The sequence below is a fragment of the Python bivittatus genome, unplaced genomic scaffold, assembly GCF_059951505.1.
Source record: "Python bivittatus isolate LINGU-HERP-01145 unplaced genomic scaffold, Pbiv_v1 ctg000180_np1212, whole genome shotgun sequence".
NCBI classification, from domain to species: domain Eukaryota; kingdom Metazoa; phylum Chordata; class Lepidosauria; order Squamata; family Pythonidae; genus Python; species Python bivittatus.
Genome location: NW_028277047.1, coordinates 154,625 through 178,237, shown reverse-complemented (window position 1 = coordinate 178,237; position 23,613 = coordinate 154,625). Strand labels below are relative to the sequence as shown.

The 23,613-nt window shown below is 46.2% G+C and overlaps 1 protein-coding gene across 4 annotated transcripts in view; it reads right to left on the bottom strand.

Moving 5' to 3' along the window:
* OTUD7B (OTU deubiquitinase 7B) overlaps positions 1 to 22,530 on the bottom strand; it is a 29,440-nt gene extending 6,910 nt beyond the window's left edge. The window contains exons 1-10 of one of the 4 annotated variants that reach the window (XM_025167198.2): positions 22,447 to 22,530; positions 7,688 to 7,837; positions 7,050 to 7,220; positions 6,219 to 6,449; positions 4,055 to 4,156; positions 3,528 to 3,655; positions 3,116 to 3,228; positions 2,520 to 2,647; positions 426 to 575; positions 93 to 207 (exon numbers count right to left, since the gene is read on the bottom strand). In XM_025167198.2, the coding sequence (XP_025022966.1) occupies positions 93 to 207; positions 426 to 575; positions 2,520 to 2,647; positions 3,116 to 3,228; positions 3,528 to 3,655; positions 4,055 to 4,156; positions 6,219 to 6,449; positions 7,050 to 7,220; positions 7,688 to 7,772 (1,223 nt within the window). In that variant the 5' untranslated portion in view covers positions 7,773 to 7,837; positions 22,447 to 22,530. Of the gene's footprint in view, positions 1 to 92; positions 208 to 425; positions 576 to 2,519; positions 2,648 to 3,115; positions 3,229 to 3,527; positions 3,656 to 4,054; positions 4,157 to 6,218; positions 6,450 to 7,049; positions 7,221 to 7,687; positions 7,838 to 18,986; positions 19,297 to 19,751; positions 19,953 to 20,678; positions 20,818 to 22,446 lie in introns of those variants that run through there. The other 3 variants (XM_007429073.4, XM_025167196.2, XM_025167197.2) reach the window with 3 other exon arrangements.
* Positions 22,531 to 23,613: the final 1,083 nt, after the last annotated feature.

Here is a 23,613-nt window from a genome sequence, read left to right as displayed (position 1 = left end):
GTCTGTCTTTCCTTACTCCTTTCCAGCTCCTTGATACAAAATCCAAAAATGTAGAAACTGTTTGTTCCAAATTGAGCTCTCCATTTATTTACCTTGCCAATTTGATGTTATCGTTGTCATCTTTACCCCACTCCCAGTCTTTCCCGGGATCCACCGCGAAGTGTACCGGAAGCAGTTTGTGTTCAGAGTCTGTCAGTGGGATCACAGCTAGGTTGAAAAAAAGGAATAGTTCCTTAGGGCCCCAAAAACAGAATTTGGAGTTGGGAAGGCAGGAAAACTACCAGCAGAAGATAGCCATACATTTAATAAAAAGGAGCTATGAGGGGATCATGGAACTTTCTACCTGATGTTTTTACAAGATCCAATACAGGGAGCAAGGACAGAAGAAATCTAACAACCAGAGCAGCAACCCATTTTTTACGCACCTTGTTCCTTGATGGGTTCTTTTTGCTCCATGGATACCAAGGCAGAGAAATGGGCTTGATCATAGGCCAGAACCAATGGGGAACGATGGCACTTGCTGGCAGGAACTTCCAAGGGCAAATAAATGCCACCAAAGGGTATAGGAGCAAATGCTGGAAAGGAGACAGAAGCATATTGTAAAACTAAGTACCTCAGAAACCAGTACCATCACCGAGTGAACAGGTATAGCAAACAGGTAGTTGGTGGGGGAAGTTGGCAAAAGAGGGAAGCACTTATGTTTTTGTTTGTTCATCTGAAGGACATGGAGACAGAGGAAACTCTCTTGTGATCTGTTCAGTATATATGTTTTTTCCAGAAGATTCTAAGAATTATGCGTGCTGCAGATGCAGGCTGATGCCTTTCTGGGAGAGAAGCAAAATTGCCCACCCCATAAGCTGACAAGGAATTCCTGGAATGGATGCAGGAAGCACTTCAGAGGTTCAATGGGACCAAAAAACCTCTCAGAACATAGAAGAAAGCTAGGTGGAGGGGACAGAGAGATGGAAGAATGAGACATAAAGTTCCAAGATCTTCAAAAAGAGCTCCTGTTCCCTGGAGTTTCAGAACAGATCTCCAGGCTCCCTTGCTGATGAGCTTTCTAGACCCCTGGACCAAGAACAGCCGCCAGAGGACTCAGGGATTGAGGACAAGGGTTCTGCAGGCTACAACACGGAGATAATCGGACGGCAAACACTTTACAAGACAATATCAAGTTTCAGGAGGATCCTGATGAGCTGTAACAAGGACAAAACCAAGCTAGATACATTTCAGTAGGGGCAAATGCAAGGCCCACAAAATTGAAAGTAGGGGGAGAACATATTGAGCAGCAGCACAAGCAGAAATGATCTGGGTGTCTTGGTGAATCACAAGGTGAACATGCTAAAGTGGGTTGCAGTTGTAAAACGAGATAGGGAAAGCAAGCTGAGCAGGGATGCTGGAATCCCACCCCCACTCCAGCGGGCTACACGCCCAGGAGGCAGGGAGGCTTAGAACGGAGGAGCCACCAACGTTTCAAGCCGCTGCTCAGCTCCTCTGCCAGAGGAGTGCCTTACAGGGGTTTTCAGATTTCCCCCCTCATCACCCTGAGCCAGATCCAGTCCACTGTGAAACTTTGATTTTCTTTTCTCGGCTCCTTCCGCACCAAATTTGGTCCCATCCTGTTCTGTTTTTGGAGAACTATTGTGCTTAGGGACTCAAAGGCCGATAAAGTCCTAGTCCCCTTTAAATTATTTCCAATATTCTGTTCAAATGGGGGGGGGGGAAATCAAAAGCTAAAAGAATCAGGTTGTATCAACAGAAGCACAGCATCAAAATCAAGAAAAGTAATCATTCCTTTCTATTCTGCATTGGTTAGTTAACACCAAGAATATTCTATCTAGTTCCGGGCACTGCATTTTAAGAAGAGCTGATGCATCCATGTGTGTCCAGAGGATAGCATCCAAGATGATAAGGGAGCCTGAAGTCGAACCCTACAAGGCAATGGGTATGTTTAGCATGGAGAAGAAAAGACTGTGAGGAAACACAGTGGCTGCCTTCTTCAAGTATCTGAAGGGGCGTGATGGAGAAGTCGGGACAGAACTATTCAGAGCTGCTCCAGAAGACAGTGTGTTCAAATTTCAGGGGAGCCGTTCCGCAAAGGAACCGACGGCCAGCGGAGGTGGTGGGCTCTCCTTTGCTGGGTATGTTGGGTGACCATCTGCGCTGGATTTCTACGCTGAGCAAGAGGCTGGACTGGATGATCTATGAGATCTCTTCCAAACCTTATATTCTGTGACTCCAAACGAAACCCAGAATAACCCTGCCAGTGCTTACTTGAGACTGCTCTGTGTGTCAGTGACTGTCCTGGCCTTGGCTCCTTCGAGCCAGCCCTCGTATGTCAATATCACTGGCAATAGAAACAGTGTGTTCGGACAGCACTTTAAAGAAGCTTCCCTCGGCAGGAGCTGCTACTTTGGAAATTCTTCTCCCAAATCAAGCAGCCTACTGAAAATAGCAGCTGGCCCTACCGAGGGAGAGCACAGCTGCCCTTTCTTAAAGCGTGCTGCTGCAGCTCTTACCTTCTCCTCCAGAATCCCGCAACATAGTGTCTGCCACAACCACAATGGGCCTCTTCAGCACATGGGAAAGTACAAAAACATGGAATTCTTCCAGGCTCTCATACACAGGCTCCTCAGATCCTTCAACACTGAAGAAAACGAAACGAAGCGAAACGAAACAAAAAACGGGGCACGAAATGTTTAACTTTCTGCATACTGAATCGCACACCCCTCCCTCGTGTCGGTCAGAAGAAGGCAGTCACACTATGGATTTGAGCCAGCAGCTCTGGTAATAAGCACTGGCTTATTACACACATATTGCCAAGACATGTGTAAATTGCCATTCTGTGGGAATTAACATAGATGGTAGGACGAGGTGCAGGTTTCCACTGCGTGAGAATTTTAGCCTTGCCTTCAAAAACAAGTGCATTTATTTCCCTTTTGAGTATCTCTGAATTCTGCCTAGAAACAAATGATCAGAATTCCTGCTATAAGAGATCTCCATCCTTATTCCTGCATTCAGGGTCAGCCAAGCTTTTTAGGGACTCACCGAGTATTACCCCCACACTGAAGTCCTGGGCATTGCAATATTTTGCTTAGCGAAAAGTCCCACTTACCCTCCACAGTTCCCACTGCTGGTGCCGTAATGCATACGTGGCTCACTCGAAGCCAATTTGATCAGCTCATTCCACTCCTTTTGCCACTCTTCTTCTGTGTATACTAGGCCAGACTACAATATTGACAGGGACAGTGAAGAGAATAAGAAATCTATATGCAGATAAAACAATTCTCACTCTATAATTCTATTTTCGAGGGACATCTCTACTTCCCCAGTACTGGTCTGGGAGGAGCTGATGATGAAGCAGGGAGGAACCAAATTAAGTGTTTAAAAAAGAGACCCCATGTTCGACAGCGGAGCTTCAAAAGGGATGCAGGGCTGAATCTTGGACCAAAGGATCCCCTTTTCTAAGCAAAGTGGAGTGCCAAGTCTTGCCTCACCAGTTCTCGAAGGCCATTCCAAACCATTACCTCTTTATTTTGCTGGGTCTGCTGCCACCTCCAGCGCCGCTTCAGGGCCTCCCTTTCTACTCCTTTATCCATAAGGGCGTAAAGGCATTTGCGGAGCATCAGATCCCTGTCGTGGAAACCCCACATGCCTGAAGGTAAGGAGGAAATAAGAAATAGCCTCCTCTTAAGGCATGTTTTAAAACTTCTTGAAGGGGTTCTGATATTGCCTATATCATAGCGTGCTTGCTTTGATTTTGGCTTACTTTGTTAGGATGAACACAGCCATTGTGGTTTATTCAGGAAGCCTAGCTGGCTGAGGAGGAGGATTATCTGGGATAAATAGCCTGAGAAGAGGGGTTCTAAAGGCTACTCAAATTGACTATGTGGAGGAACTGGAATAACTGAGGTGTTTGTCATTTTTACCAGGAAAATGTAAACATCAGAAGCTGTTGCTTTAACAAAAGGAAAGAAAGCCAGGGCCCAGCTGCCTAGCAGCAGAAAGAACACACAGAATAAATGTGTACATTTTTACTACTGAAAGGTCTTACCTAGTGATGCAGCATGCAGCAGGCAATTTCCATCACCCGTTGTTGCCAAGGGAAGCAGCCTTTGGCAGTTGGGGTCCACATTGGCCCACCAGTTGAGACGACCTAGGCGAGGGGGGAATACACATGTGTACTCAGCATTTGAGAGCTTAGGAGCTGGAGCATTTCAGGTGCACACTGCTATCATCATCTGGCCTAATTTCTGCATTTAAAGAGGAGCTCCTTGTCCAGCGTGATGGTGATCGCTTAATCGTATGGTGGAAACAAGAGACTCACCAACTTAGATTCTTAGCTATTATGCTACAACAGCTACCTGAGGGACCAAAGAGGTGAAAGGATGAAAAGAGAAAGACTCAGCTGGACTTTAAAAACAAACTGGAAGTGGAGATTACGGCACTGTGCATTAAGGAGACCATGGCAGAGTCCTCTGGCACACAAATCAAAACACTTTGCAGTGTTGAAAGGGGGGGTTACCAGCAAACCAACCCAAGCAATGTCTGCCTTATAATTAGAGCAAGACCTTTGATCCTGCCTTAAAAATGGCAAGTAGCTGCCCCAGCTTGCATTCTTTTTAAAAAATGGATTAAAGAAATATCAAGAGTCACCCAGAAACACAGTCCAAAGCAACATTTCTCAAGAACATCTCAATACTACCAGAAGGTTCAGAATAGGAGCACCTTTTGATTAGAGTGATTAATCACAGGTCTATCCCTTGCTTTCCCTGAAATGGCATATTTAGCAGCCTGGAGACCAGCAAACGTTCTTCCCTCCTCCGAGAGAAGGGATCTGACTGTGTGATGGAAACCTATATGATTGGCCCTTAGCCAGCCCACCCCTGGTTCATAGGCAGACAGGCCATTTCCCATTTTGATAGCATCCGGCACAGCCAAGTCCCAGCCTGTCACTGAACAGCAGAATTCCAAAGAGCAACAGAGACAAAACCACATCTGAAGGAAGCTAAAACAGTATTTACTGCAAAAGAGCTTTTAGAGTTTTGTCCATGTCTTTTGGATTTGTCATCCTTTTTCTGCTCCAGTTTTCTCTCTCTCTCTCTCTCTCACACACACACACACACACACTTGCATGGGTGCTAAAGAGGCTTACATCACTGCCTTCCTAAGCAATGGCAGGTTAAGTCTGAAAGCGACATAAAGGCATTCTTGTTTGCAAGACCTCCCAAGCCTCACAGCCAAGAGGATGTATGTGCAGCTGCCTTAACATGTTTTCCAGGTAGGACAAAGCCTTGATTTTAAAATCCAAGTAGCCTTAAATCCTCTGTCAACTTAAGGGGGTAAATCAGAGGACGCTGTGGGATGAAAGGGAAGCCCCAAGTGATGCAGGAGGCTTGTGATTAATTTCCCCCTGCTTTTTATTAAATTAAAAACAGCCAGGGATTGAGGCACCCGAGAGGGAGCTACTCTCTTCCCTGCTTTCTTCCATTTAAAATTATATACTACTCGTGAGGTGGCCATTAATTACTCCAAGGAAAAAAGTTACTCTTCTTCCTCTGCAGCTACTCACCACAGGCAGGGGAGGGTTCACATTAACCCTTGGAAGTCAGCCACACTAACCAATTTAAATTTTGTTGGGAGAGTGCATCATTGATTTCCCAAATTATATGGTTATTATAGAAGAAAGCTGATTCCCTCAGATCTCAGGAACAAATCTAAGGTGTGGTGCTGGCCATTAATGTCTGAGAGGCTGTGAAATTTCAAGAATATGGTATTTTTCCTCTCCCTAGTTTCTGAGAATGCTGCAGTGCGGTGCAATTCCCCACCTGCCACCCCTCAAAAACATGTCAACAGACAGAGAAGGAAGAGGAACCAGAGTGAGTGTACCAAGCCAATCTGAATTCCAAACTCTGAACTTCCATAGAATATAGGATGCTTTAAGTCAACATGTGCTGAAAATCAAAGCCTCAAATACTTCCTCCTATTTCATATATGAGGTTATGGGGAATTTTGAATCAAAGTGCACTGGTCCTTAGTTCTAAAAACTTCAGGGCCAAGTCTTCAGATGGAAGCAATAGGCCAAAGATTGTATATGAGCATATGGAGATTTTATCTTTTCTTACAGCTTGGTAATCAACCACAATCATAAGGACAGGGGCCCAGGAAAGTTTAAGCCTTTGCATTTCATTTCTGAAAAGCAGCAACTATATACTCACCAGCCTGCTCCAGTGCCACCAGCATTGATTGCTCAATGAGATCCCGCTCAATGAAGTTACGGAATTCTTCACTGTAAACATTCAGGTCAGGTAGCTGGAAGGTGCAGATAGGCATCTCCAAGAGGTGTTCGCTGCTGCTGCTGCCATTGCCGCCATTGCTGGAGACGTGGGAGCGAGCCAGTGAGACAATGGTGGAGCTGGCATGGGAAATGCCTCGGGATAAACGTTTCTCTGAAAATAGAAGAGAAAGGGAAATGACAGAATGTTGCATATGCTGTATCCTTATTCTTTCCTAACTGTAATGGGCATTCAAACATGTTTAGGGAAAATTCACCATTTTCTAGGTGCTGACTTGCTTTCCTTGGGATGCAAATAGCGCCTTCATCCATAAACCTATCATTTTCAGGGCCAGGAGTTTGTGCGTGGTGGAGGAATGCAGACCCATGGTGAAATGACCTTCACTTTTATTTAAATTACTTCACTTGCTTGAGGAAAGCCTAGAGCAAATCAGTATGACAGCATGAGTTGTCCATCTCTTCCTGGGATAAGCTCCAAAAAAGAAAAAGGGATGGAGGCACTCAACAAACTGAGATGGGACACCTACCACATGATTCTCCAGTTTATTTGAGTTTTAGCCTCTTGCTATGGCTCAGGGCAGCAACACTTTCTCATTAGGATTCCACCAACTGAGGGTGGAAACTCTGGCGGACCTCAACAATAACTTGTATTTCCCAAGGAAAGTGTGGTTCAGGAGTACATAGGACTTAAGAATCCTTAAGAACATTGCTACCCGCTGTGGCTGATATGTTTCTTTGAACAAAATCCTCTTACCTTGAATTATGTCATCTTGGCGCTGCAGCTGTGGCCGGATGCTCCGGGCAATCTCCTTCTCCACAAATTTGAAAGTGCGACCTTCATTGAAGGAACGGGGCAAGACCCCAGCATGAACCTGCCTCAGCTGCTCAAAATCATTCAGTGCAGCATTCAAGTCCCAGTTTTTCCCTAGGAAGAGAAAACAAGTCTATGCAGGTTAAAAAGAAATCCAAGCCAACCTCCTCTTTTCTTTTGTAAGAAAATTTGGGAATCATCCTCATCTAAAGGAAATTTCCCATACCTCAGCCCTCCATCCATGTTTTCTCTAAATTTCTAGAAAAAGATGCCCCCACTTTTCTGTTCAAATCTTCACAGAATCCTCATAAGCAGATGTATTTCACAGCACGCAAATTGTCATGGACTGAGACTTAGAAGATACCCACTGCAGAATAAAATCCTACAACAAATCCCTACTTCAAGATGGCAAGCTTTGGGGGTGGGGTGGGGTGGGGAATAACACAAGACGTAGATATTAATAAAAAGCTGGGTGAGGCATTTTATGAAATGAGCACATAGTTCTGCAACTCAAAAACAATAATGAAAAGGCAAGAGACGAGGTTGGTGGCAGTGAAAAGTAAAAAGAATCTAGTTTTTACCTTCAAGCAAGTCTCTTGCCAATCCTGGCTCTGCCCCAGTTGAGCGGACAAAATCTGAGAGGACGACATCCATATCCAGGGTCATGTGATCATGAATTCCTTGCAAGTGACTGGAACTGCTGGGACATCTAGTTGGGCCAATTTTTCACTCTAGATGAGAAAAAGGGAGAAGATGCAGTTCAGTTGTTTGTTACAAATACTGAAATTAAAGGTGGTCAGAGATACTTGCCTGTTTGACTCAAGAGGAGCCAAATGAAGTTGCACCCTAACAGCACTGTCTCTCCCTGACCCCATCCACAAAGACATAAGCCCTGACTGGCAACACAAAATTGAAACAATAAGGGAACCTGCTCACATCTGATGATACTTTAGCTAGAGCTGCCTGACATTCTTGACCAACACAGACCCAGCTCCAGTCCAGATAAGGGACTACCATCACTGCTTCAGGACAACAGTTTGCTTTTTGCACAAGCCACCTGCCAAAGAGCAGGTGGCAGAATGATCAGCATGCACACCCCATCATGAAATACAGGTAGTCCTTGTTTAGTGACCACAGTTGGGACTAGCAACTTGGTCATTAAGCAAAGCGGTCACTAATTAAAACCACAACTGTGCTTATGATCTTACTCTAGCTTTCCTTTGCTTTACAGGCCAGCAAAGATCGTAAATGCGAAGACTGGTTGCAAGATTACTTTTTTGTCACTGTCATAAGTACAGTCGCTAAACAAGTCAGTTTTAAACAAGGATTAGCTGTAGTTTTCAAGATATTATGCTTGACACTGCAAAACAAGTGCTGCAAAAGATAATTTTAAAAGTACAGAGTAAAGACACCCTTGAATTCTCATTTCTCCTGGGCGAGGATAACTGGCAGAGTTATCTGCAAGAACTTCAAAAGGTCAAGAAAGCTAATTAAAATAAAAGCATAGAATAAGAAACAGCACATGGACATTTCCAGAAAATATAAACTGGGTTCCAATAATCAAACATGAAATTAAACTAGGAGAAAGAGGAAGCTCTTTCAATCAGAGTGGCAGAAAAGCAAATGAATATTTGTCTCAAAATGGATTCAAAGTTCTCTAGAACCTCTGCCCTTACTTACCAAGAGGAGCATTCTATAGTGCAATTTCAGAGGATGCTCACACTAGAAAGAAACTTAATATTTCTGCATGCTTTACATCTATCCTTGTAAATATTTCCACTGAGATTAGTAGCACATTTACTTGCATTAGTCCTTTTTGCTATGAAAAAGATTAATAGTGCTGCCATAAGGTGACCTTTCTCCCCACAATCTACCACCCAATAGCAATTTTGAAGACTGTTTTGCTAAACAGTGCTTAGATGTGGTGGACAATTTGCAGTCTTAGACCTATCATTATAAGCTGTCTACAGCTGACAGGTCACTGCCAAGAGAGATTTGCCCTTGCCCTGGAAGTCTGAAAAAGTAGTAGACCAGAAAAAAGGGAAGAAGGAAGGAAGGAAGGAAGGAAGGAAGGAAGGAAGGAAGGAAGGAAGGAAGGAAGGAAGGAAGGAAGGAAGGAAGGAAGGAAGGAAGGCCTTGTTAACTTTTTTGCTCTTGTCCTAATTGCCAGACTTCAATCGATAGACTTCCCCCAAGAGATATAACCTTTGAGAGAAGAAAGTATTTTGCCCCCAGCCTTATAAGCAGCATTTTCCTGCCCTCTCCACTGCTCTGCCTCAAATACATACACCCGAAACATAATGTAAGTTATTCCGCTGCTTGTTCCAAAGCAATTGGAAATATCTGTTGCTGAGCACAACAAAAGTGAGAAAAGTATTATAATACTTAGAGGCGGAAAGATAAAGTCAAGTTGAATATATGCTGAATCGACTGCTGACTTATTTCCCATTAGAGATACTTTGAATGTTGTTTTGGCTATTACTGCAATCTGCCCTCAGCCTTCAAGCTGGGGAACAAACAGTAACAAAATTCTAAGAATCTTGATTTTGGGTGCTCTCCCCTCCCTGCCCTCAGGTTTCTAACACTGTCTCCAAATAGATGAGCAAAAGAAGCACGCACGCTAAGAAGCGTCTTTGGTGCTAGTCCCTGAAGATCAGGCTGACGAGTCCAACCTTTGTTCTTCAACCAGGCCCAGCAGTAACTTTTCTGCTGTACCGGAGAGATGAAAACAAGAGGGAAGAGATTCCTTTGCAAAGAATCTGCTGTGTTGGCTTTTGTCAGGGCTGACTTGCTTCATCCCCTGGATCAAAAATCACACCTCAAAGTGACTAACGGATTTTTTTGAAGTGTGGTAGGTACACAGAGGAAATAGGAACCTGCCAAAACTTTTAGTTCTATGTACCCAATAACATAAAACAGTCAGTTTCTTTTTCTGGCTTTCCTTAACTTGCACATGCACAAAATTAATTATATTGTACCTTGTCCCCTCCCCCCCTTTTTTGTAAGTAATAAACAATGACAAAGTATACATCCTGAATCAAGATGAAAAAGGCATGTATGGAATGAAAGAAGAGTAGCAGTATCTCAGCCAAAAAAAAAAGTTTTGCCCAGAGGCAAAATAAGACACAATAAAGACTGGGGACAAAATACTGTAAGCTAAGCTTAAGTTCACCTAGAGTGCTGAATCTGCTTGCCTCAAGCCATGGAAATATGATGACATGGTCCTTCTTAAAAAAAGCTCCATTACATCTAGTCTGTAGGATGTAAACAAACCACCAGGCACCATTCCCAATGACTTAGCAGAGTGCAAACCCACACAAACAGCCCCACATGGTGCAAGCAGGGAGCAACTGCATCCATAAAGGACCAGAGAACCAAATAAGGCACAAATCCTTCCAGGATTATCTAGAAGCAGGAAATCTGTTTGAAGCTACTAGCAATCTGTTGTTCTGAATCCTGATGCTAAGATAGCAAAAATAGCTACCTCTGCTGTTGAGGCTGATATCACCAAGCCTTCCTGGCAGTGTATCCATCATATGGACAATGCTACAGTTGATTAGTTATCTACCGAGAACATACACAATGGCCAAAAAGAAAATGCTGCAGCGATCAGGTATGTGGAACAAGGTAGCAGATTTTGATGGACTCAAAGGTGGAGGAGAGTAAGCTGGCCCACTCCCTCTAATACTTCTGAATCGAGGAGAAGAGAATTGTTATCAGTATGAAGCATGGAACTCATTATCTTTCAGGTTGGATAATGGATGGGTAGAAGGAAAGTGGAACACGGTCATCTTGCCTTAGAAGCGTGTTAGACAAAACATCAGGTTGACTTTTAAATAGAAGACAGTCTAAGAGCTTGGGAGAAGATAAGGGAGACGTTCTTGATAACAGATCATTTCCCCATCTTTAAAACCAGGTATTACACATTATCCTATCCCATGGAAATTCAAGACGAATGATCTGCCATTGAGAGGAACATATCCTTTTGTTATTGTGCTAGATCCTCTATTCTTAGTTCACTTTCCAATCAGAAAAGAAGCCAGCCAAAGCGAGGAGGAATTCTCCCACTAATTTTTTTGGAGAGCTTTATGCATGGCAAGTGACTACATTTAACTACCAATCACCTCTGAAGAAAAGGCAACAAAAACGGCATGCAAAGTGAGCCCTGAGTTACCAAGGTCGTCCTCACAGTGACTGCTTCTATGCATGAAGAACTATTTTATACGAGCAAATCTGCATACGTGTTCTTTTTAAATTTAACCATATGATGGTACCCCCAAACAGTTCTGGGCTTTGAAAACAAAATTATAGTTCCTATATAGTAGAAAGCCAAGATCTATTTAGGGTAATCGGTTTAAAATAGGTTACCTCTGACAAAAGGAATAGAAGAGAAAGAATACAGGAAGCTAACCTTCTGGTGGTACTGGAAGGAATGAAACTGAACATGGACAAGTTCAATAATGCTGCTTTATTTCTGGGGAACGAGGAAGGGAAAAGAAAAAGAGAACATAAGCAGCCACCAGTAATATTTTCCTTTAAACATGTATGACTCTTTGCTTGTAAACCACAGCCTGACCCTAGACTGTCAGGAACTTAAAAGTTCAGTGTCTCTTCATTTATGATGCAACCTCCAAAATATGCCTGCAGAACAACAAAAGGAGTCTTGCCTGTGAGACGGCATGGGCATCTTTATGCAGGGGGAGAGGGTGGCAAGGGAGGGAGAACAGGCCTGTTTGGGAAAGTGACTAACAATTAATTGCCTTAATCTCCAGCCGTTTCATTATCTCAATTTTTACCACTAACTGTCCCCCCCCAAGAGGGGGGTGGGGTGGAGATCCAGTCCGCAGGACATTATAACTACTAATATTTAAAGAGGTTCCAATATGGTACCTTGGAAAAGTAGGTCAGCATTACCTGTTCCATATCACTGATAGGAAAACCAACACCCTAAGATTATCCTGAACTTTAGCCTCTGTTCTCAGCTTCTTCCCTCAGAAAGGGCCAATAAGGACTGTAGTTAAACTGGATGTTTCTTTTTTCACCATATCTTTTCTCCAATTCAGAGTCCATTGAATCAGCCAAAAATGTTATCCAGTAGCACTTTGCCAAGGCTGCTCTCTGAACATGAGCAAGAGAAATAGCAAAATTAGATACTCTGTTGTGATGCGTTCTTCCAAAGAACTCCTTGAAACTGCAGGGCTTCCCAAACTGGAACAATAAGCAAACTCTGCCATATTTTAACAAAACAGTGTCACACATTTGCACATTCATGCACAGGAAGTTGAGAACAGAGGCTAAAGTTCAGGAAAGCACTAATTAACATGTAACAGATACCCTTGTTATAAATAACCTCATTTGAACAGGTATTTTAGGTGCTCTGTCATGCTGAAAAGAGCTGACAGAAGGGCCGTGTGTACCAGAATACCTAATTCAGAGAGAGACAAGATGTCTTGTCAAACACTTTACAAAGACTAATTACATCAAGCCTCTCAGGCAGCAAGGTGCAAAACAAAGCTTTCCTATGCCCATTTTTTAACAGCAGAAAAATTGAAACAGGGAACCATTTTACAACTAGCACGGCGGAGGACAAAACATGCATAATTTCTATATGCAAGACTGGAAAAGTATCTACCATCGTTTTTGTGCCTTTGGCAGCACAGGATCTACTGTACAAAGCTCCAGTGCAACTCATTTACCTCAGATTCAACCTTTTCCTAGAACTTCAAGAGGGCCCACAAGACCATGAATTCACCAACCATACCTTACATTCTCAAATTTATTAAGTGGATTCAAATACCCAAAAGAGTTCCTCTCTTTGCAGAGGTGCGTGGTAGAAAAAGATTCCTGCTAGCTCAGAACAGGTGCACATAAGCACATATAAAGAGAAATGTGCATCAAGACACATGTGAGACCCACATAGCATATTCCAAGGGAGAAACTTTGAAACCTTTCATATAAACATAAAATATTAGATTGTGTACTTTGGAATACCACACGATGGAGGCAAAGAAAAGGACTGTTATTCTTTGTAATAAGAACGGGGTACACATAATTTCTCACCAGCAATTTTGGTTTTAAACATAGGGAGAAACTGTGCCAAAGAATTATTAAATACAATTTTTTAAAAAATGAGTAACAACTAAAGGCCACCCATACAATAAAAGAATTTTAACGGGTGCAGGAGTGTCTGCACATGGAATTCCAGCTGCATATTCTATATAAATCAGTATACTGTTTAATGATTCATGAATCACATTTTATGACTTCATATAGGGTGAGGTCCACACCCCAATGGTCCAACTTCATAACTCCCTCTGCATCACAATGGAGAAACGACCCACAGACATTTGTCAGTTTTTTTTCCCCAACTTGGCTCAAATTCTATATAACTTATTGGAAAAAAAGGTGAAAGATTTATACGATCTGAAGAGAAACCAGAGTATAACTTACTGAACATCCCTCCCCCCACACCTTTCATGCCAAAAAACAAGCAAAATTCAAGCACAAGTTGTAATATAAAATGGAAAGTGCTGCCAAATCTCTGAGACTGTTTTCTGTGGCTCAGAAGAGATTCTTGGATTCAGAACTCTTCAACTCCAGTTAGTGAATCTTAGGTTTTTAATAACGAAAGTAGATTTACATATGTTTGGGCTTAGGCAAAGGACCAAGAAGTAATAAAGAAGATTTAGCAAACCTGAAAACTGCTTATTCCTGTTTTAGTGTCAAAACACTTGATGGTTTAAGAAAAGGGTTATTGCAAAAAGAAAAGAAAAAAAAAAGAACACACGGGTGAGATCTAGCAAAGGCTAAGAAGAGTTTAACATCCCAAGCAGCAGACACTGTAGAAAATGTTTTGCAGGATCAGATGCAGGCCAACATTTGAATGCTACTCAACAATAGGTTTCTTGGTAAGTCCGCAGATCATCTTGCTCTCCTCCTACTTGTCCAGTGCCCCAAATATGGCAGTTCCATTTAACAGCCCCCTTCCTCTGCCACGAATTTGTCACTATTTTTTTTTAAATTAACTGAATTCAATCCATCCCCCAGCAGTGAACTGTAGATTTAATTAAGCCCTTGCAAATAATTTAGCAGTGCACTGTGCAGCTCTCCCAATACATTCACCTTTGCTGTAATCCCACTGGTGTCCCAAGCTTCAGCCACAAAATGTTTTCCCAGTCATGCAGTACTTCAGTTTGAATTCATATATAAACCAGGCTGCCAAAAAGGATAGGGTTTTATAAACTGGGAGATTCTTAATGATCAAATATATTTTATAAGAGTTTAAGAAGGCTACTAATGTCCTGAGGATCTAATTGTGTGGCATGCTAACTCCCCTCTTTAACAGTAGCCACTTCTGAGCTTTGAAAAGATTCTTGAGAAGTAGAAAACTAAATACTGTTTTTTTCTTTTACTTTTCTGCAGGAAAGATGACAGGAGAGGTTGTATCTTACCCCAAATTCCTGTGTATCAAGTGTAGAAGAGGCTCTTTCGTAGGAGAGAATTCTAGAGAACTCCTGCTGTTTAAGAAGGTGAGGAAAAGTTCCAACCCCCTCCCCCCCCCAACTAATTTGCTTTAATAATAACTGCCTTCAGGGCAAAAAGACCATGGGTTCATTCTTCTACTCCCAGTCACATCCCATGTCAAAGGAAAAGGGATGTGAAGAAGGATAGGCCCACTTCCTAGGACCCAATCCTTCCCCAAATCTCCCCAGCAGAGAAGAGGCAGGAAACTCAAGTTTGTTGGTGGGGGCTAAAGCGAACGATTGAGTACCGTGCAGCACCCCAAAATGTAAATATGAAAGACAGAACCATCAACATGCAGCAATGCTATCCCATGCCAGCATTGGTCTTACAGCAAGGGCAAAAGCCTAACGACTCAAGCTTGTATTCCTCACAGCAAGTTCTATGAAGTTCATCATGGCTTCTTCACACACACACCCATACATGTGCAAGGGACCACAGCCTGGCATGAATGTTGCTTGAGAAAGGAAAGATGATACATGAACGTATATACTGCACAATTTCATAAAATAGAGAAACATAGTTAGGTCTGTGCTTTGCACACCTGTGCCTATTTAAGGCACGGTAGACTTTGTATCTCTGTTGTTTCCCCATAACTCAGTTTTAGCTCATGTGGTCACTGAAAAGTAATGGCAAGCATAATAATTCAGAGGCAAAGCCTGCTTCAGTGGACCTCTGCTGTCAATCAGCCGAGGACGACTTACCCAGTAGCGGCTGCAGTGCTTAAAGCAGAGCTAGATCCCTGAACATGGCCATATTTTAAACATCTCACGGGTTACTTCAAGGTCACTGCAGGGTTCAGATGGTGGGCAAAAATGAAAGGAAGAGGGCAGTTGGGATCAGCATGGTCCCAAACACGGGCCAGACGATTTCAGATGCTAGCACTAGCCCAGCAAAGCAGCCAGACCAGGGAAGGGCAGGGATTCCACTGACGGTCAGGTCGCCGATTGTTTTCGTTTAATATTTTGGTCAGCGTCCTATCCTAATCTATTGCCCAAATTCCAGTCTTCAGGCCATTAACTCTACCAGATTGATTTCTACATAAAACCAGCATTGCTCCGCTGTATGCTTTCAATTATTGGCAACTATAATTTGTAGGGGAGATGGTGAGCAGCATGGATAAAAGTATATTTAAATCTAGATGACCCAGGCTAAAAAAACGCAGTTCCTTGGAACAGCACCTACAAGAGAGAACGTCACCAATGCAACCCACGCACCTGTGGCACGGGCAGACGTACGTCACAGATTTTTAAATGGATGTGCACATTTATCAGCCACATTCCTGGCTGTCTGCTACCAGCCAAATTAGCATACATATTAAAACAAAAAGTAAAGCCTTCATTAAAACCTTAGTGAAATGCTTGGCAATCTTCCTAACTAAAAGAGATACAGCCAGTAAAAGGACATCCACTCAGCCAATAGGAAATGCTCCCTGAAAAGTCCAGTCTCAGAGCAAAATCCCTGCCCTCCATCAGAGAGGGCATTTTATTATGAGGGCACCCTCATGGGAAAATCTTGTTTTCTTTTCTTGCCTGAAAGAGGGCTAAGCAAACCTAGACGGATGCTCTCCTGTGCTGGAGACAGTTTGCTTCTCATCTCATTTGCTGGGGAACAGGAGCAGAAGGGTGCTGTTGCCCTCCTTTCCTGCTTAACGTGCTTCCTAGATGCATTGGATTGCATGCTGTGGGAAAAAGATGCTGGATACAACAAGCGGCTTGGATCTTACGATTCCTGGGAACAGAGAAGTCCTTGTGGGAGGAGGCGCTTCTGTAAAAGCACAGAGCCTGGACCTCCTCCACTTGAGCACCAGTGGGAGGAAGCAAGCTGGGCCCAGGGACGTTTTAGAGCTTCTCTCCTTCACAGGACAAGATGGACTCCGGGATAATATGCACTGCCCAGCTGGATTCAAAGACTGCTTCCCGTTTGTCCCCAACGTATGGTAGACAGAAATGTGCCATGTAGCTTAAATGGGCATCTGTGCCAGACATTCCTCTTCCACAAAATAAGCACTAAGCCTGAAGTTACTTACGCATCTGCCTCAGCATTAATAGACATTTTAAAAACCCCAGATACTTACACAACCTTAATTGACTCCTCCTAGGAATTTTAAACAATAATTCCTAGCCCTGTACCGTTATTTTACAAAAAATGCATGGAAGTTCTCACCACTTGTAGAAAGTTCTATTTTATAAGGTGGAGGAGGCAGCAGCAGAAACTGCTACAATTCTTGAGATTCCAAAGAAGCTAAATAAGATAAATTCTTATCCTCCGCAGTCAAAGTCATAGAGCTGCCTCCCACTTCAATGTTTATTCTGTTTTGGATGGTGGAATTAAATAGGGAATACCTTCGGCCTTCAAACAGCTTGGAGTAAAGGGGAGAGAGAATAAAGCAATTTCTCTGTAGTACTACACCTTCTTCCACATAACTGAGGCTTATGGCAGCCTCATCAGTGCACAGTTGCTTGCCTGTGTTCTTAGCAGCCCATTTCAGTGTCTTTCCTCAAGCCTCAGCCACAGGCTGGATCAATACTATACTGAAGGGGAAGCAGACTAGAAGCTGCCAGAAACACAAAAGGTCAGCCAAAAGATGGCAAGATCAGAATTTCAACGGGACCAAGCAAATATTTAGAACAGGCTGCTCTGCTGATTATATCTAGGGTTGGGCCTACGCACAGACAAGGCAGGCAGAGGCAATTCTACAAGCGAGATTCAGAGGCTAAAGAGAAAGTTGACAGGTCACCTCAACTGCTCTAAAAACCACCATTGGACCCATTGAAATGGGGAAGAGGGAGATGAATTGGCCCAGAACCCCACACTTCACTATCTGAATGAAACAGGTATAAACAAGGAAGGAGTACAAGCCATCTGGGATCCCCATGAAATCCACTGTGGGGAGGATCACCACAGTTCTGGGCCTGCCCTCTCCCGCCTGACTACGGACTGACCAGGCAGCAGGCAGCTGGAAGGGCTTTACCTCCCTAAGACTGCATCTACTTGGCATGCAGTGGGCCCAAGGATCAGTTTCCAGTACTGCAGGTGGAACTAAAACCCAGAGAAAATGGACCTGGGTCAACAGAGGCTGGAGTTGGTATGTCTTGGTGCAGGGCAGCCGCCTGAGTCTCTAGGACAGTGAGTGGCTGCCCTTGTTCAGTAGCAGAGCACAGAATGCAGACTGGCCTGATCCTGTCTCCAGGTATGGGTGGAAAAGACTGCACTGCCCCAAACCCTGAGAGCCAGCCACTACTGCTAATCACCAAGGCAAGACCGAGCTGGTTAGATCAGTGATATGACTCACTGTAAGGAAATTATTGGCATGGCCCTTTTCTTTCAGAAGGGCTACTTGGATGGTGTTCAGCTTGGAGCCACAGCTGAAGAGCATACCCTGCATAAAGAATTGGTTCTCTGAGACACCGCTCCCACAACCTAGGTCTTTCCTAGGCAAGCTTTGTTTAGAAGGGCGTGTTCTGTGCAGAGGAACAGGGCTTGGCTGTGGCAGGCACTTACCTGCCAAAGGCACAGAAATCTTTCTAGCCAAGCCCCAAGATTTCATCACACGAAGTTAATCACGCCTCTTATTATCAAAGTCTGCAGGAGCCAAGAGCACAACTCCTTGCCCAGAAGACTCATGCTTTGCTCCCAGGAGAACAAGCAGACAGCAGACAGAAAAAGGCCAACTGCCTAGACAGGAATGGGGCGCATTCAGGACTCCATTTCCCTACAGGTGAAAAGAGAGAGACTTTTCTGCTTCCGGTAGCATAGTTTGAGGGACTCATCTTCTGGGAGCCAGTGTGGCAGCCTTTACAGGCATCAGTGTGAAAATGAGCAACAGAGATCCAAGGACTGAATTGTCGCCAAAATCACTGTTCTCCAGGACAATTATTGCGATCCACACGACACTCATCTCCAAGAGCACATATACGCGAGGAAGGTTGTTCACTTGGATAAAACATTCACTTCCGGAAGAGAGTGGCTAAATTCAGGTATCACATCAAACCAGTTTTACAGGATGAACAAACGGAAGCAAATCCCAATCGCTCTCCCCTTGTCCTCCGACATCATGTTAACTGCAGTGGACCACGATGTGTGTCCATGCCTGGCAAGCTGGTTAGAGCTAGCTGCAAGGAAAAAAAACTTAGGGTTTAATGTATCTTCCAAAGACAGCCAGTGCAGGAAACGTCGGAACAGATGCTAGTGCTCTGCTGCCAAACGGGCCGGAGCCACTTGCTCGAGATCACTATACTACAAGGCTGCATCATCTATAGAAAGCGGAGGAGTCCTAAGCACGCTAAGGGTTCCCAACAAGTGCCCGAGAGGAAGCACCACAAAGCCTTCCTGAAAAAACACACCCACTCAGATTACCTTTCCAGACCCGGATGGCTGCTGGAGCACCAGAGAAAACGGCCCTGCTTCTGTGGCATCCCAGCAGTGTCAACCAAGCACTGCCCCAGACAGAAGCACCACGATGGATTTCCAGCCTGGCAAGGCGCTCGGAGGCCTAGCAGAGCAACGAAGGGCTCCTCTGGAGGGTGCCAAAGAGAGGAAGCAGGGCTGAGCGGGCCTGTTTCCCTCCCGGACAAGAGCAGTGGCCGACTGCTCTGAGGGAGAGGGAGAGGGAGAGGGAGAGGGAGAGGGAGAGAGCTCGGCTGGGCAGGAACGGGAGGCTGGACAGACGTCTCCCTCGGCTCCCGGAGGCAAAGCCTCTAACGCGGGGCGGAGGCGGAAGACGTGAGGGAAGGGGACTCCTCTGCGCGTCACGGCACTTTCAACCACCAGCCAGATCCTGGGTGCTGAGTTGTTTCCTAACTCATCCCGAAGCGCGGGGACGGCCTGAGGCTGCTTGTCTTCACAGCCGCTTGAATAACAGAGGCTGCGCCCGTTTTACACGGGGGAGGCAGGAGCGGTCTTTCCTGCTCGTCCCCGAGCGAGCGAGCGAGCGAGCGAGCGGCGACGTTGAGCGGGTCCGCGTCCCCGAAGCCAAAGCCCAGCCAGGCTCCGGAGAAGAGGAGCTGCTGCTGCTGCTGCTGCTGCTGCTGCTGCCCTCCCTCCGTCCCCCCCCGGAAGGGAAGCAGAGACGCTGCGCCCGGGCCAGGAAACGTGCACGCCGCTTGGCCTTCTCGCTCCTACCCTATCAGTTACACCGGCCCCTGTCATCAGCTGCTGGCTCCTCGGGTTTCCTTTGTGCTGCCATTTCCAAGCCAACCGGGAAACAAGTCTGGGTCATAAACAGCTGATGGACGTTCCCGGCCCTTAACCGTCGCAGGGCTGTGGATAAATATTAACCCAGCGCTCACGCAGCCTCCTGAAAACCATTGCAACGGCGGTGGTCACCGCGCACTACTGACACCAGGCCAAAGCAGGAACTGTGATACCACGAAAGCCCCCCCCCCCCCCCCGCTGCTGCCCTTCTGGACCCGCACGGCACGCCCGCTAAAAATAACCTGGGAGGATTCCAGGGGCGGCGGCGGCGGCGGCGGCGGCGGCGGCTCCCAATTCCAGCCTGCCTTCAGCGAGGCTTTCCGGCTGGCCCGAAGGGAAAGCGTTTAAGGCCGCCGCGGCCGAGGACGCGGCCCTCCCCCTGTCAAGGCAAGCTTGAGCCGCGCGGGCCAACGTTGCCCAGGATTCTCCCCCAGCTGAGCCCGCAGAAAACGGAAAAAGGACGCGGCGGCCGGCCGGGAGGAAAGGCGGCGATGGCGGGGGGGGGGGGACCGGGAAGCTCCGCGCTGATTTCCCCGGGGGAAAGCGGACGGGCAGGAGACGAGCAGCAGCCCGGCGGCTCCAGAGCCCAAGGCGCGGAGACCGCGTAGTCCCGGGGACTGCGACCCCCTCCGCGCCCGGCCGCAGGCGGAGAAGGGTTCGCCCAACGAGTGGGCAGACCCGCTCCGCGGATCGGCCTCGGCGAGGAGGGGAGCGGCGCTCCCAGCGGCGAAGCCCGCAGGGCGATCTGGGTGCACCGGGGGCGCCAAGGGGCGGGTCCGGCGGGTCCCGGGATTCCGGAGCGCAGGGGCGCGAGCGGCCAGCCCTTCGGAGGGGAAACGGCTCCCCGCCACTTACCCTGCTCGTCCTCGGCCGCCGCCATCCCGGCTCCGGGGAGAACGCAGACCAAGAGAGGCGAAGTCCCGGCCGGATGGCCTCCCGGGGACGGAGGGGAGAGGCCTGCGGCGGCGCCCCCTTCTCCGCCTGCTCGAGGCCCCGCTCGCCCCTTTCTCTCGCTCTCTCTGCGCGTGTGCGTCGCCGGGGCGTCCCCCGCCCTCTCGCCCCGGAACTCCGATGCGCCGGGTCCTCTTTTCCGCCCGGAGGTGTTTCTCAGATGCGCCGGGGCGGGGTTTAGCCACCACCCAAGCTTGCGGGGCGCGGCTGCCTCCCGTCGCGCGCCCAGACCCGCCTTCCCGGGCGTGAAGGAGGTCGGGAAGGAAGGCTCTCGAGGCGAGGGCTTCTCCGGGGCTGGTTCCTGCCGCCCTGCGCCCAGTCAGGAGCCCGCGGGCCGGGATAGCGGCGGCCGCACCCCGGGCGGCTGCAAACAGGCTGCGGGGAGCGAGGGGCTTCGGTTCCGTCCGCGGGCCCCCGCTGGGGCGAAGGCTGCCCTGGCTGGCCAGCGTTGCCCGCCCTCTTTCCCGGGGTGCCTGGCCTCGCCGCTCGCTCTCGTTCGAGCTCATGTGCCTCCCGACGTTTACGTCATGTGCTTCCGAGACAGCGATGCCGATGGCGTTCTCTCCCGCCTGTCGTGGAGGAGCTCAAGGCGGGATATAAAGCGGACAAGGATATTCGGGGGCGTAGAGAAAAATACCTCTCGAGGAGAGAGGTATATTTCTCCGCAGACGCCTTTTTGGCCAGTTTTACTATCTATCCAGTCTTCTACCTCTTCAGTAGGACCTGCTCTCGGGGATGCACATTGAAGGCTGCCGTGGTCTAATCAGTTGGCTGGGGGTGAACTCTTGAACTCAGTAGGATAGGTGGTGCTACCGGGTTTGTGTGGACTTGCTGTGGCTGCTTTTCCAGAAGCGTTGGAGGCAGTGCAGTAAAACCGCTTTCTTCGTTGTCACCTCTCTCTTCGTGCAAAAATGTTATATGGCACGTCGTGATGCAAAGTGCAGGCTCAGTAACCAAACTGAGCCTTTGCTTAGGTGTTGTAAGTGCCACATTATTACCAAGCAACTGGTTGTAAGTGAGCTTTTACATACTACAGAGCTGTGTGTATGGGTGTACCTGCCCTTTTGAAATGTATTGCAGTTTGCTTTTATTAAATAGAGATGGGCGCTGGGACAGACTCAGGATATGAGGGTGTCATTTGGCCCGAAAATGTAATACTGTGTTCAGATATGAAGATAGCATCCTGTGAAGTAATAATGCATGATGGAGAACTATTTTACTGTCCATCTCATATTTTGAGCCTGCTTTTAATTGTTCATAATTCTAGCCAGCTTTTTTTGTTGTTGTTAGCAAAACCACCATCAAAACAAACACAAAGGACTATTCCGTCTTGCTCTTTTAAGAACTGGATTACAAATGGCCTGTCTCTTCTGGAACTGAAAAGGACCTCTGTGCCTAAATCTTGCTATTGTCTAGGAGGATTGAAAATAGCAATAGCCTTCTTTGGAACTGCCCACACATCTTTTCCTGCACAAATGAGTGCACAGGTGTTGTAACTAAGGAAAACAGTCTGGCCAGCTTGTCAAAAAGACACACAATATATTATTTGGAGCCATATCCCATCACTAATATTACATTGTTTTAAAATAGTGAAAATGTAGGTTAGAAATATATTCGTATTCACAGCCAACTTCTTCCCCCAAGTATTCAGAAAAATAATTAAAAGGCTTACTTCATTTCATGAGAACACCAAGGCCCAGACTTGGGTGAATCTCCAGATAAAGAAAGTTCCAGAACAGAGGAGACTCTGCTGTTCCACACGGCTCTTCTAAAGAAGAAGAAATAAATCTTGGCCTCCAGGAGGCCTCCAAAGTTCTTATCTCCCCATTCAGCTTGAAAGGCTAATCTTCACCCTCTGAAATCTTGCTGCTGCTGTGAAATGATAAAATATTTGTCCCTGCCAACAGTTTCTTGGAAGCGACAGCGCACCAGTGGGCAGAGCCCTCTGGCACTCAGGACCCCTGTAAGGAGAGGGACGGCATGTCCTGTGTGGCCCAAGTGCTTGGCATTCTCCTGATCGTGGGCTGTCTGTAGCGCTGACAGACCAAGCATGCAGGATATGTGTGGGGTCAGCTCCTCAGCTTGAGCTGTCTTTCCCAAAGGCTGGGAGGATGGGTCTCCTTGAAGAAAAAAATTCGCAGTTGGTACATGCTATGCACACACCTCTCAGCACCTGGCTTAAAAATGTTAACAGGGTGCTGAGAGTAACCAGTGTGTTTTGTTTCTAAAGGCTTGCCCGGTGGTGTGGGCTGTGATGTGGCCAGCAAGCCCAGTAGAGTCCAAGCCAGGCCTACTGTTCAGGAGCGGGAGGCTGATGGGGTATCTGGGGAATCCATTCCCAATGGGCGCTTGATGGCACGAGCCTGTAAAACCAAATGAAAGGAAATTGACAACGTGGCACTAGGTGTACATGTCTATATTGCTGCTTTGAGCACCTGAACGTACCTGCCACGCTATAAGCAAGGTTGTAGAAGTGCAGAAGAGTAGCGAATACAGCAAAACAAGGTTTTTTAAAAAGGAAAGAAAATACAGCAAAATGTACTTTACACAGTTGGGCATGCATCTCCATACTCTTCTTCCAAATCATCCTTGCCTCTACCGTGTTATTAATACTATTTCATATCTTGCCTTTTGTTCCATCGTGGTTCTATCATTTGGTGGTATGTCTGTTAAAGATGCAAAACTTTCCAAAAATGCTTGTCCTACATAGGTAACATGCTTTATTTAAGAGCTATAGACCTGCAGCGAGTGCTCTTAAAATACATTCATCAATTTTTTATTTTGCATTTTATTTCAGTTCTTTTTTTAGAGGAGAGATTTATTTTAGAAGAGATCTAAC